The sequence below is a fragment of the Amborella trichopoda genome, chromosome 11 (assembly GCF_054954075.1).
Source record: "Amborella trichopoda isolate Santa Cruz 75 chromosome 11, AtrichopodaSantaCruz75HAP2 v2.0, whole genome shotgun sequence".
Classification (NCBI taxonomy): domain Eukaryota; kingdom Viridiplantae; phylum Streptophyta; class Magnoliopsida; order Amborellales; family Amborellaceae; genus Amborella; species Amborella trichopoda.
The window spans coordinates 39363712-39379217 of NC_142346.1; the positions used below are offsets into that span (position 1 = coordinate 39363712).

Sequence of the window (15506 nt, forward strand, 5' to 3'; positions counted from 1 at the left end):
TTTAAAAAAACCTTGCTTGTAGAGAATGCACTTCAGTAGGCATATTTTGGCTTAAACTTCCCCACGGCTTCTAGACTCTATTGGGCTTCAATTCATTTTTCATCTCCAGTAGAATTCCAGCACAATCTTGTCTGCATATCTGGTAAGTAAAGGCAACTCTAATGGAGGCAATCTTAGCCTCCGGCAGCAACAATGTTTCTCCGTGAAAAACAACCATTAGGTGCGACTTAGATGTCCGGAAAGGTTGAGCCATAGGCCCATTGGTTCTCGAGCATTCTTTCATGCCAATCTTTCTAGCCTTTTGAGACTGATTTATTTGGGGCCTTAGTATCATGTTGAAATGCCTCAACTAGGACTTTGATCAACAATATCCATCCCCCTCTTGGCAAATGGCCGTGATGACAGCGTGGGAGATTATGCTTACGTGCTAGTGGAATGACATCTCTGTGTATTTGATCGTATGTCGCATCATATACTAAAGTTCAAGGAGTCATTCATCTTAGATGGCTAATAAATAGTAAGGTATTCAAGCCTCGTGTACAATTTGGGTCCCGATTGGGGTTTGTTACAAACTCCGATACAGACTTCATCCAAAAGGTCTTCCATTGAGACAAGCAACAAAAAAAGATATCATCAGAGGATCTCCCGTATAGTGTCATGAGGTATATTCTCATTTATACTCTTTTTAAGGCATTCTCTCCTTCCTATTTGGCAGCAACCGATGATATTGGATGAAATCTTTAAGGGTTGTCATTGATCATTGACTTTCGCTTCAGCCCAAGGGACGAAATGGAGGTATACACACCCGAAAGTCACTTCTTCAGGGCAGTGACTTTTACTGGGCTACAATTCTAACACCAGAGGTAGATTATGCCTCTCTTAGATCTATATTTGCATTGGTTGACTTGATGGGAGTGTTCATAGATGTTCCCCAGCCCTGCCAACAACCAACCTGCCCATTGAGTTGTTTAGATAAAAGACTGATTTAACCGTGCGAAACATGGACATGAGAATCCTGATTGTGTTGACATAGGGACCTAAATCAGCCTTCTAACTTCACAAGTTAAGCAAACCAATGAAGAATCGCCAAATACAACTGCGATATCAGTGTACATCTCAGTAGCCATCTTAAAGCCAGTAATGAAGGGTTTGCATTCCACCTTGTTATTTGAGAAAATCTTACTGAAGGAGGACAACAGAATAAATCCTCTTTTAAGAAGCAACAAAGACAACTCCAGTTCTGGCCCCCACATCTATGATGCTCTAATGTATTCGATAGATTAAGGTTTTCTGACCAAAATGCTTTCATTTCGGAGGTCTCATTATGAGGAAAACCCCCTAAAAGTGGGTGTACTGCAAGAAAATTGGCAGATGCTTGTTTATTCACAACACTTTCGGGTTATATATAATGTCGAAATCCATAAGGAGGATTGACCACATTGCGCATTAGATGGTGACTTGACATATCATAGGATATATAGGGGGATCAACTCGGAGATTAGTTGCATTTGATGTGTAAGGAGGTAGTGGTGTAGCTCTTGAACTGTAAAAGTGACCGACCCACGCATCTTTTTTAGCATGTGTTAAATTATGGCATATACCCACTGTAACACGACTCAAATGGTATAACACCATTTCTTCTAATCTACCTTAGATGGGAGTGGATAAAAATGGTGGATGAAGGAAATAGGTAATAATGCTATTAAAAACCTTTTATAGGACCTCATACCACTAGTGGTTGCTTCTTCCCTCCTAAAAACTTAGAGAATGGTTGGTAACTATTCAATGGGTTTTATGTGGAAAAGTATATAAATAGACCATTTACTTTTAGTACAATGTGACCACTCTTGTTTGACATCTAATGACTAAAGGTAATTGTGACATCTTTGTGACAAAGATAAATGGTCGCATAGTATACAATCCATTTATATAAAGCTATGTAGGTATGTGAGCCTACATTGGAGGGATTTGAACACATGGATATTTTTCTGGGGTTGCATCTCTTAAATGGTTATTCCTAATCAAAATTGGTTGCAATGCGACATTGCCAATCGATGGACCCCACAAACTTTCTTGATCTGATGCCAAAAAGCACACTCGAACTAGATTTGAGTTTACTTGCCCCTGTTTTTTAGGAAAAGCAAAATAAAAGTAATTGTGCTTATGGAAAACTTGAAGCACATGTGGTAAATTTCTCATGATGTATGTGCGTCATTGTTATTTATAACATGGGCTCTTGATTTTTGTTTATCTAGTGACAACTTCTAAAATTTTGTTAATTGTAATATAGTCAAGGAGCCTTATATGTAGGGATAAAGATAAGGCAATATATACAGTGAGACCATTTATTTTTTTACAAGGAGGTCATAATCATTAATGTCCATTGGATATGAAATCGGGTGGATTATAATGTGTTGTTGAGTCTCATAGCATATAATCCCTAAAAATAAAGTCCCAACCATATAGTCACCTCTTCAAAGAAAATAGAATATGAGTTGCATATAATCTTCCCCAATTTTTTGAGTTCTTAATAACAACATAGTATTTATCCATAAACTCCGTTACAACATAGTATTTATCCATGAAGTCCGTTTATATTCATTGAGGGACTCCTAATTCAAATATAACACAAAAAGGCCCTTTATTTTCCTCTTAGTTCTACTAGGCTTAGAGACACAGAAGTGAACCCTAACCTAGTCCTTTTCAAGGGGTTTATACCCATGTCCCATGACCCCAAATTTTGATCTCTCCATTCCTCAACCAAATGTGCATGGGGTGCAAAAGTTCCAAAACCAACTTTGTAAAAACAAACTGCAATTCAATCCCCATGGCCTTTGCCCATGCCGCCTCCTTTCCCATACACTGAACGGAAAAGGCAGAGACCAAAACAAACCCACGAAACCAAGCCGTAACCAGGTCCACGAAACCAACTCGGGCTCACCCATCATCGCCACCGTTCTCCTCTTCACGCTCGTAATCGTCATTCTCCCTGCCTGTGCAACATTGCTTCCCCCAAACCCTAATTTTCATCGGACTTGTTTTGTTGCAGTTGTGGTTTGTTGATCCGTGCCCTAGTTTTTAGCAGAAGAGATTCTGGTGTTTATTCGTATTTTGGGTTGAGAAGAGAGAGAGAGATATGGGGGAAGAAAGAGGGGGCCCTTCTGTTGTCGCTAGGGCTTCTGTCTCTCCAAGTGGAGCGGTGGCTTCCTCTTCTTTGTATGACCCAAAGGGAGCGATTTCTCAGAGACAGAGCTTCTCTGTGGATCTGAGACCAGGTGAGACCACCATTGTTTCTTGGAAGAGGTTGGTGAAGGACTCCAACAAAGCCATTCGGAATTCTGCTTCTGTGGAGCCCCCTGTTGGTGCCCATCCCGCTCTTGAGTCTCGAATTGCACCCGAGGTACTCAAAATTGCCTGTTTTTTTTCCTCTTAAGTTTTTTTTTGGTTATTAGTTTTCCATAACGAAACTAGGTGTTTTTCTTATAATTGAGAACTTTTTGGGGCTTCTTGAGTTTATAAAGATGATCACTTTTGTCATCTCTTTTTGGAATGTCTGAAACCTGCTGTTTCTGTTTATTTTTTGGTTTTCTTTTCTCCATTTTTTGAATTGTAAGCATAGTTCCTTGCAATGTATTTTATTAGATTCTGACAAAGTATTGGATTTTTATTGGGTTTTGTTGAGCTTCAATCACTGATTCCATTGTGGTGTTCCATACCCAATGTCTGAAACTTTTTAATTTCCTAAACAATGTCCAAAACTTTTTTATGTTATGCTCCGCTTTTTCTTATTTTTCGCTTTTTTGAATTGTGGGTATTGTTAATTACAACATGTTTGTTGTTTGTTACAATGTATCTTGTTTGTTGAAATGTAATATTTTCTTTGCTTATTATGATTATTGGTATATTTTCTACTAGAGTTCACACATTTTTAATTATAATTTGGTATTTATGTTTGATCTTTCATTTTTATTTCTATTTTTTCCATTTTCTTAAATTGTGCATATTATTTTGTGGAACGTATGTTTTTATTTCAGCTTGCTCATATTTTGGAGTGAGTTGTTGTCTGAAAGGGTGTCTTGTGTTTTGGGATTGCCCATACATTGTCATGTTTCTGTTGTCATGCACAACTTCTTCAAACCTCTGTGAGAAACTCTATGCTTTTCTTTCGTTGCCCATAAAAAAAATTCCCTTTGGGAACTATCAAGAGATAGTTTTGTTATTTATAAATAAAAAATTGCCTGCTTTCCCATCCGCTGTACTGCTGCTGATCCTCTTCTTGTCCTACTGGCTGCGGAGGGAAATGGAGGAGCATAACAGTAGTATGCTCCGTGTAGCCCATAAGCATGTGTTATCTTTGAGTTTTGGGAAACTGTGTTTTTTTTCAATTGTTTTAGGCTTGGATCTCATGTTTTTCATGTGTTCAGCTACGTCATTATCTGCACTTCTTGTTATTAACCTTTTCATCCTGCTGTGTATATTGAATGACACTTGAATAATATTGAATCTACGTAAATATACAGCAAGATTATTTTGTTTTACTCCTTATCATTTTTAATGATCTGTCAATATTAAAAAAATATGCTGAGTTTGAAATCACACATTTCTTAAGGGATTCACATAATCTCAAATACATTAGAAATTTAACAAATTGCTTCCATTATTCCCTCCTCTTCGACATGGATTTCAGGTATAGGAGTCTATGAAACATGTAGGGAATAAGTTTTCTAAGGGGTATATATTCTTAGACTGAGTTGGTTTGTATCATGCTTGTATGTGATATATGTATTCTTAAATATGAGAGTGATGCCAAATTACTAAGCTACTGTTGGATGGGGCCTTAGTTTACAAATCAAGAAGGCCAGGCGGTTGGGCAGCTGATTGTTTTGTGAGTCATTTAGATGAGAATCTATGACTCATCAATCCAATTCCAATGAATCTTTTAATTTCTTTAGAATCTTTTAATTTCTTTTCACAAGTGTTGCAGAGGTTTATGGTACAGATACCACATGTTGAGGGTCGTACATTTTGATTGGGGATGTTTAACCATTACTTAATGTCATTCAAATGGGTTTGGGTTGAGATTCTCTAGTTGAGTTAACGTTGGACAATTTACAACTCCACCCATTTAGTTTAGTCCATTGACTTATACATGTTTCTTTCAAAAACATAAGATACCAACAGACCAATGTAGTTTTTTGATCTAAAATTGGATAAAATAATACATGTAAAGCCATGTTGCGCTATATCTCTTTTAAGTAGTCATCATTCATGACGATTCATTATGTAAATTTGTTTTCTAGGAATGAAATAAAGATTAGTTACTGTGAAGTTAATGTTCATGAGACTCTTATGCTACAGGGTCATGCTCGTCATGAACTGGAGGATGTTGTGCCGCCTTCTAATCGATTTAGTGCTGTTATACAGAAGATTGAACGTCTTTATAAGGTATGGAGTTTGCTGGATTCTAATCTTGTGTTACATCTAAATATGCAGTGTTGTTGGATTTTAATCTCGTGCTAGAGCTTTTTGTAATGATTTCTAGGTTCAAATTTAGGAACTTCTAGTTTGGTTTGGCAATACTTGCAGACACACACACACACACACTCTTTTGTTGGCCAAAGGGCTAATGTAAAAGTATTAACCCAATGGTCAGATTTAATCATGAGAGATCCAATGATCAGAATTTAGGGAAATTGTTTGATTTTTAATACTTTTCCGTAAATCTATTTGGCCTGAAAATTTGGGGATACATGTGCCTGGTTGTGGCATACCAAAAAGAATATAAACAAGTATTGTGCAAAATTTAAAATGGCCAAAATACCCCTTCTCTTGTTGGTGAATGTGGCAGGATATTTTGTTAATTTTAGGCTTTGGGTATTATGTTTTGTTATAATTTTTTGGTGTGTTTCAGTTAGGCACACATGTTCCCAAAATTTCAAGGTCAAACAAAATTATGCAAAAAATAGTTTAAAATCAAATATTGTCCATACACGCTGGTCGGCAGATTTGTCAATATCGAATTTGGGCCGTTGGTCTAGTACTGTTCTATTGGCATGCATACACATATATTTCATTTGTTACTAACTGCACATTTATAAATGGGTTTCAGGGGAGGGAAAGTAGTGATGAAGAAGATCTTGATGATATTCCAGATGATGACCAATATGACACAGATGACTCCTTTATAGATGACGCTGAGTTGGTCAGTAATTTTCTATTCTTTTTTTGTCAGATACTTGGGAAAAATACTCATAATTATCACAATACATAAACAAAAGAATGGAATTTTTTAATCATAATCAGGAAGGAACGATTGCATATCTTAGTTATGGGGTCATAGATTTTGTTTTGATAATTGAGTCTTCTATATGAATAACCCTTTATACAGAGTAGGGGTAGTTGACCTCAGCAAGCTTGTAGTTACCTAGTGGAGTCTCTTTCATATCATATAAATCAGAAGCAAAATGGCAGCAGCATTGATGCTTGCTACATATCCTATCCAGAATGTTGAGATCATTAACATTGATAACTAGTAAGAAGTGGACGATAAATGTTATAATCTATGATCATTTTTTAATAAAGCTAACCAATTCTTACACTACCCGAAACCCTGCATAACATGGTAAGTTGCTCCTCCTCTTCCTTGAAATACCTCAATGAATTCACAAACTAGGAATAGCTTTGGAACTGCTATTGAAGTTCAACATCAGAAATCCATGGGAAGTGGATGGTGAACATAGTATTGTTTTGAACTTGGCTTAAAATACTGAACAATGCCCTTAACTTCCAAGCGCATCCAAATCTTAAACAGCTTTCAGGATTCCCCACCCCACTCGGGACTTCAGCAAGATGACAACTCTAATCATGTAATCCTTGTGTCTTTGCTCTTATTTTTGATCCTTGCACGATGGCCAATAGATGGAACATTGCTCTAAGTCTTGACTGGTATGTTAGGAGTTATCAGAAATCATGAGCTGAGGATACAAGTTGACTTTAAGTTGAGTATTCTTTTAGATATTCTAAACATAAGAGTTGGTATTGCTCTAGCTTCCATCATTAGGGAGTTAGAGTAATTTTGCGCACACCATACGAACCAAGCTCTGTGGGTAAGTAAACATGACATAAACATTATCAATGCTTTGCAAAACATGGTCAAAAAGCCCTTTAACTAATAACAATAGAGGGAGCGTTACGACAACAATGCATGGAACTACTATGTTTTCTCCTTGTTATGTATGATTTTTACTGGTTATTTTTGGAGTTTCTTGATACCAAGTCCAAAAATTTGTGGTCTAGTTTTTTATCTGTAGGGGGAATGCTTAATAGTCTTTAACACTCTATGGCCATGTTCTTAGAGATATAGGACTTGTGGTTTAATTATACTAGCAGGTTTATGTGCTAGGAGTCAGGCATTTTCCTTAAGGAGTAAAACATTAAAAGGTAGATGTTTTCGTGTACTCAGTAGAACGTTGTTCTGTAGATGAATAATAAGCATGCCTGTTTGGGGGGTGTTTTTGTCTCTAATAAAATGTCACCGGACTCATGAGTGACAATGTCTAGTCAAATAAATTCCCGGCACGATAACTGCCAGAATATTGAAAGAACTACTAGAAATGGATACAATGGGTATAAAAAAACAAGAAGTAGTCTCATAATATAAATCAAAAGGTGAAAAATCCCCTTAATGTGATGAAAGGAAGCTTCCTGCCAAAAATGAGAAAGATCCGAGCCCAATCATTCCCAAATCAACAATCAGGCGGTCTAGGAGGCATGATCAAAATCTGGTCAAACTAGCCCGGTAATCTGATGGTTCAATCTTTAATCCAAGGTACCCCAAGTATAAGCTCCACAAATCAGGCCAATCCGAGGCCTGACGATAAAGATATGGTCTGGCGAAGCTCAACCGTCTTTGACAGCATTGATCTAAGGCCAATTTACAAAGCTTCCTCAATATATATATCCCATGTTTGAACAAAGCTTCCTCAATATATATATCCCATGTTTGAAAAATCGCCGCGGATCGGATATTGTCCAAAGCGATCCGGATCCAATTATATATCGGGATCTGGGAGAACTGGGTTTTTTACATTATTTTAATGTAAAATTTATTACATGTACCACCAAGCAGCCACCATTTACATTATTTTAATATATATTTCTTCCACGTACATGTAGCCACCATAAGTACCTACCAACCACTATAATGAGCACATGGCTTTTCCTAAGGGGCTAAGAGATAGAGTTTTCTATGGCTATTTCAGCCTTTAATCGTTGGATGTGGGACTATTCGTGCTTGCTTTTCAAGTACGTAAAGGGCTAAGAGATAGGGGATAAAGGCATAGTTGGACTAAGGCAGTAACAAGGAAAAGCGCTACAAAATAGCTTTCTTTCTCTAGCTAGTTCTTCTACTTCATACCATTGTTTTTTAATTTTTTTGTCACAACAATAAACATGATTGGATTGGGGCAAACAAGCCACTTTTTTATTTTTATTTTTTTTATATTTATTTTTTTCTATGTTTTAGGGTAATTTTTTTTTTTTTTTTAATATCATAACATTAAAATTTATAGGGGGTTTTATTTTTTTAATCCTACGAAATGGAATTACTTGACCAAAAAAAAAAAGAAATGGAATCGTTTTCTAATAACTTTGAAATCATGTTTATTATAATATTATAATTAATAATTATGTAGACATCCAAACAGGAAACAATGTCTCAATAGTCATCTATTTTTACAAAGTAATGAGAATACATAATGCATCACTTCTAACTAAAAGAACACTATTTTTAAATATTCATAATTATTTTTTAAAAATATTTTGAGACAAAATTTGCTGATTTGGCCGATTCTCCTAAGTTATTGTTAAATTGTTAGATTTTAAATTAGATGATATTATAAGACAAATTTCAAATTTATTTTTATTTGTATGCTAAAATAATGATAAAATAATAAAATACATACCAATAATTCTAAATTCAATGTATAATATTGTCTTTAGTTAAATTTTAATAAATATTTGATGAGAATCTTCATACAGGGAACGAACATCTCAATATTCGCATATTGATGACAAAAATGAAGTTAATAATGTAGTACGCCCATTTCTTATTGGATTCTTAAAAAACAACATTTATAATGAATTTTAACAAATTTTTTGGATTTTTTTTAATGCTCAATCCCATCGATTCGGCCGACTCCCGATCCAGATCTCCTATTCTCCGATCCGGATGGGTTTTGAGGTGCCCGATCCGGGGCACCTGTCTGTTTTTTAACCCACTATATATATCTATAAATAAATAAATGGGCCGATAAACTTTATGGGTGGAAGTATCAGTATAAGAAGGCTATGGTCCAAATTTGAGCCGAATTCGACATCGGATAGAAGAGAAATGGCTTTTTGAACGTCTTGAACCGTAGCTAGAGTCCACTAAAATTGGTTCAACTTTACAAAAGGAACCCAAGAAATAAGTGGCCTCCAAATTTTTATGAGACGAAGGTGATGATGAGGAAAGCCTTTGACAAAAATTTTAGCCAAATTTGATGTCCAGAATTGCCTTTTTGGGCACCATCTTTACCGCACTACAAGGGGATCACACAGAAAAGAAGAACAGACCATACTGTGCAATGTAGTTCACTTCTTCATTGGAATTACAACAAGCAACAAATGTTTTTCAAAAAGTCGAGGGCCATATCTCTCAATTCCTACAGCCAAACAAGCCCAAATTTCAGTATGTTGCTCCTTGCAACATGGGCTTTTCGTCCATGTATGGATCGATGGGTTTCTCCACTCGAATCAAGGTTGAATCGAGCCAAAACGTTGGAGGTTTGCAACAAGTGATCTGTCTCAGTCCCCATGACCTTTAGGGGCCGTTTGGATACTTGTATTTCTATAACGGGGAAATAGATTATGAGGAAATATGCTATTTCCAGTGTTTGGGTACCTACGCAGTGGGCAGGAAATGAAACACATTACCTAACATTTCCTCCAAAATCATGAAATCGATTACCCACCCCAATAGCTAAAAAATGTATTACGAAAAAGATGGGTAATATCAAACCCCCAACGGCCGCTAGAAAATATTAAGTACACTTCATAAATTTGAGGTTTGCATCGTGCCATCTTCGACCTCTCTCTCGCAGAAAAACTCTGCTCGTTGAATAATATGGCTTCACACTACATCCCTCAACTTGGCACCTTGGTGGTTGCCTATTTTGGCTTGAAACCCTAGATTTTTAACTCGAACTACTTGGATTTCCATTTTCCGGTGGTTTCTTAGCCGGATTTCCAGAACCCACATCTTCAAAGTACATCCTCTTTTTGAGCGTTAGCCCATTCACGGTCTCACTGTCCATTTCTTTGTCTCTCTAAAACTGTTGTGCTCTCTCTCTAGATTGGAGACTGGTTATGTTGAGGCATCCGCCTTTCTAATCGTAATTGTTCAAAATTTACAACCTTTATTGATATCATCCCTCGTTTTTAGGGGGAAAATAAATAAAGCAAGGAAAACATGCTTAAAATCATACATTTTTTCAAGGAAAAATGGGCAATTTGTGGGGGCTAAGGGGTCAGCACCGCTGGTGGAGGTGGTCTTACAGTCACTGGTGAGGCCGCACTGAAGGAGAGAGAAGAGGTGCAGGTGGTGGGAGCATCGAAACTGGGGGAGGAGAGAGAATAGGCACTGGGGGTGGTAGGTTAGGCAGTGGCGGAGGAGTGAGAATAGGCATTGGCGGTGGAAATATTAGAAGTGGAGGAGGAGAGGGAAAAGGTATAGGCGGTGGAAGTATTGGGAATGGGACTATGTGATTCTTTTGAGTAAAGTGTAGTAATAGTAGGGTGGGAATTTTATTGGGTTATTATGGGTTTGCATTTTAATGTTTTTTTATGTAAATTCAAAGGTTTGCATTTAATGTTTTTTTATGTAAATTCTAACTTGCCAGGTAACTGTTGCTGGATAAAATTAAACTGGATGCTACCTTCACATATTAGAAAACAAAGTAGTTTTAATTGATATTTTATACTAAAAAAAAAAAAAATATTAAAAACACATTACTATAGATAAAATTAACACATTATTTCCTAGTCAAAATGTCGGTAATGCATTTTCTAGATTTTTTCAGGAATAGCCAAATAATAGCAATGGATTTCCCAGGTTGAATCTAGATATTACCCAAACATTAACAATCTATCTGCAGGTAATGTATTACGTCAGTAGTGTATTACACCAGCAATATATTTTCTAGACAATATATTTCTAGGTACCCAAACGACCCCTTACTCACTCTCGGAGTAATATCTTGTAATCCATATAGCGATTTAAGCCAAAATTTTGCAGGGAGCTTCTTAACTTAGAGACGAATGCATCCATATATAGTAATTCACGATCAAATCCAATTTAGGGGGTGAGTCTTAGTGAAAAGTTGCCTAAATTTATGAGATTGCAGTTGCCAAAAATAATAAAAAAGGAAAAAAAGCCATATCTCTGGCATCATCTTGAGGTGAACTTCTCACCAAATATCAGTCTCTGCATCTACCACAAGAATTTACTGGCTGATTGTCAAATAGCGGCCTAATTTGAGCGCAATGACAAGGTGTAGAAATGGGTATGCAATATTTACTGAAAATGGAATACCAAAACTTAAAATGAGTGAAACTTCGCGAATTGAGGACTGTTTTCGCTCAAATTTGTTGCAAAATGGTGGACAAAGGGTCCGATTTAGTGGGCTTTGATGGTGAATGAAGAAGGAAGCCTCCTCAAGGCCAAATCATTAAAGAATTCCAAGGTTTAGGCGTCCATTTTATTTTTTAATAATCTACCCTTGATCAAGCCATACTTTTGATTTTCCACGCACCAACTTTTAATATTCCACCCATGTTTTCCCATGTCTATAAAAGCCCTCATAACCTCATTTTTAAGAGTGGGAAAATTAAGCTTTAACTTAGAGAGAGAAACCCTTGCCCTAGAGAGAGAAAATTTGAACTTCCCAAATTATCCCAACCTCCATCCAATGATCCCAAACTGCCCCTCAACTTTATCAAAATCTCAAAATACCCTTACAAATTAGAAAATTCCCAAGAATTACCACAAATCTTAGAACACCAAAATATCCTTGGAAATTCCAAGTTTGGAGTGGCGAGGGTTGGGTCCTTGCCGTTGCTTCGGTTGGGCTTCAGGCCCTTCAGACCTTGGTCATGGATCCACCCCTGGGGGGGTTTCCTACACTGAGTCGGACCCTTTTATGCGCGGTCTTCAAAGTGACTTCGTATAGGGGTGATGCTACTGAAATTTCGTCAGCCGTTCTTTGAAATCGAGTTGCTTTGGGGGCTTGATCTGAAAAAGAGAACATTCAGGGGATTTTGACCTAGTCTTGAGAGCGTGCAGCCCCAGGTTTATCCATGGAGAGGGGAGTGGCTTCAGGTCCAAATTACTCCCCCCCATAAAAATCCAAAATATACCCATAATACCCTTCGAAATAAGAAAATTCCCAATGATTCCCAAAAATTTCCATAAACTCTAGGGCATCAACCCAATTACCCCTAGAAATCCCCCCCCCCCAAAAAAAAACCTAAAGCACTCAAAGGAGGATCGACTCCGCCACTTTTCAGATCTCTCAGGTTCTAGCGTCGAGTCGCACTTCCCTTCTCGCTTAAAATGAGCAAGGTGGGGCTAAATTCCCTGCAAGGAAAAGTGTTGAATACTCGACCGGATTTCCCAATAGATTGTTAACGGTGAGTGGGCCTTCCCTGCATTCATATCAGTCGGGGGGTCTAAGTGGGTTGGCTACACCGACCTGGGAATTCAAGAACCCTCTTGTAAGAGCATTCTCCGCCCCATCTGTATTCGAACAGATTTTCGCCTCTTTCATGTGAAAGCATCTGGTTGTCGCCTTTCCTTTGGAGTCGATAAAGAACCCAAGCACACACCACATGCGCAATATTCAGGCGCGCGCCGAGAGATGCGAACAATGCCATGTCAAAATATTGAACTGTGGAATGGAAGTGTAATATGCTTGTGTTTGTGCTCGATGGAACTCCGTCAAACCAACTTACAAGGAAAAATGTAAACACAGAGCATTATTAAAAAGACAACATTCCTTTGAGCAGTGGCATTTTATGCCTTTAGTATCAAAGGTTTCTGCCCAGCCTGTGTACTTCATCACGACATGCCAATGGTGCCTCTATGCATTGTGATTTGGATTTTAATAAGCGTTTTTATTGTTATAATCGTTTTAATGTTTGAATCAGTGCTTGTTGATCAACCTTCATCAATGACCCACAATATCTATATCATCAATAGGGTTGCTTCTTCATTGATCCCAATATGGGCTTGCATACAACCTTACTGTTGTCGAGTCTGTCATGCACAAAACAATGGGATTGCATAGAGGAGAGTAGGACATGCTGTCATGGAAGTATGAGACTGAAATGTAGGAAGCTATTCTTTTACTTGAATGATCATTGCAAATCGGCATCTCACAATATTTCTACACAAACATGTTGTAGTAGTTCCTCTGGGGTTTTGCTCATGCTAATTACATACTTCTGATGACAGTAAAAGAGGTTTGATTAACATATATTGGGTCTGGGTCCATTGAATTGGCCCATGGGAGGATTCAAGAGTTTGGGAATCTGGTGTTTTGATTTAGCCTATTGATATGTGCATGAAATAGCGTTTTTTTTTTTTTTTAAATGATTGTAAACGCTCATTCATGTTGAACTTCCAATGTCGGCCCTCTTCTCTAGGATGAACATAGAGCTGCTTATGTGCAACATGGAGCTTTAAAATGTTTGGAAAAATAGATTGGTATAAAAATAGAGTGGTATGTCTAAAGCTGATCTTTTTAATTAAATCTGTTGTTTTCTTGTGCATTTGATTGACAATGGGTCTTATGCATCCAGCTGTCATACTATTCTTTCTCTTATTTGCTTTCATATCCATTGAAGAAGTTGTCTCGTGTAATTGATGTCAGGTCCTCCTCATGCAGATATTTTCTTTGTGCTGGGTTTATGGCTAGATTTGTTGTTAAATTTCTGATCATGTTCTATGTCCTCCATAAGGATAAGTTTAAGTCTTCAGTTTTCTCAGATCTCTCGGGTATTTTGCAGGATGAATACTTCCAAGTTGACAAATCTGAGACTAAGCATAATGGCTTCTTTGTAAATAGGGGAAAATTGGAAAAGACGTAAGCTTCTTTATGACTGATTTATCTTGTGCTAGCTCTGGTATACTATGTCATATTTCTATGGTCACATAGAATCCAAATGATATGACCGTTTGGTCATTTTCATATGTGCGATGTCCAATTTTAAAATCATTAAGGGGATCCTTTAATTGGTATGATCTAGAGTTAGACACCTTTTAATTTTTCCTATTAGTGGAACGACCATTTATCACTGTTCTTGGATTTATACGACTCAGGGCATATTGTGACTCATGTTCATAAATAGTACATGATTAAATGGACATTCTTTCAGTATTGGATTTTAATCTACTATTTCATTTTCTGTGTTATGAATTGCCTTGCATGACGTTGTAGTTAACCTCGCCACATCTAACTTATGCACTGCCCTTTCTTTTCATTATGCGAAAGATGTAATAGAAGACTGATCAGTCTATCCCCTTGATTCTAAAACTGAGCATGATTTGAACGTTCATCTTCTTTGACAAAGAACAGTATTCTACTCTGCCTGTAAGTTATTTTAGGTTTTTTAAAAGATATATCTCAGTTAGTATTACATGTCAAAATCTATTCTTTCTACTTCTTCCCTGTTACTTTTATGTGTACTAATCTATGAGCTGTAATATGAACTGCTTAGCTGCTAAAGCTCCTTTCCTGCTGTAACCAAGCACGATTTTGGATTACATGTTCAATGTGATGTACCAGCATATGCAGTTGATGCGCTGCATATGTGGATGCGATGTTAGTGATGTTGAGCTCTTTGGAGTCCTTGGTCGATGCATTTAATGTTGTCAGATGTGACAGGGCTCCTCTGAAATTGCTGTGGATTATTATCAATTTTTGCCGTAATGCATGGCCTCTGCTTGTTCCTTGGAGTCCTTGATCTATGCATTTAATGTTGTCAGATGTGATAGGGCTCCTCTGAAATTGCTATGGATTAGTATCAGTGTTTTTTGAGATTATGGATATATACCGATCAATTGGAAATATGAATTTCACTATGTCCATATCTATATGTGGAAGGCATTGAAGCAGATCATAGCTCTGCTCTTTGTTTGTCTTTCCTTTCTTCCTTGTATTTATGAAGTCGTTCAGTCAAGTGCCTTGATTAGTATGAGTTTTTGTCCTATGTTGCTGTTGGCAAGCCTTAAGCCATCCATGGCTAGTTAGCATAGAAAGAAGGGCGGGCAATCATGTGGATCCCAGGTCACAAAGACACTGATGCACATGTCAACATTTGACACTGACATAGGCGTCAGAAATGCCAACCGGAAAATTGACCGTTTAGGCATGGCAAATCTGTGCATCATTTAAAGGAGAGGAGAG

General features: G+C 37.3%; 1 protein-coding gene across 1 annotated transcript in view; it reads left to right on the forward strand.

The window, feature by feature from the left end:
* Window positions 1–2654: 2654 nt before the first annotated feature.
* The window catches only part of LOC18436888 (wound-responsive family protein), a 33864-nt gene continuing 21012 nt past the window's right edge, over window positions 2655–15506 (forward strand). The window contains exons 1-4 of the mRNA XM_006847110.4: window positions 2655–3400; window positions 5359–5445; window positions 6110–6202; window positions 14107–14183. Of these exons, the coding sequence (XP_006847173.1) occupies window positions 3137–3400; window positions 5359–5445; window positions 6110–6202; window positions 14107–14183 (521 nt within the window). The 5' untranslated portion in view covers window positions 2655–3136. The remainder of the gene's footprint in view (window positions 3401–5358; window positions 5446–6109; window positions 6203–14106; window positions 14184–15506) is intronic.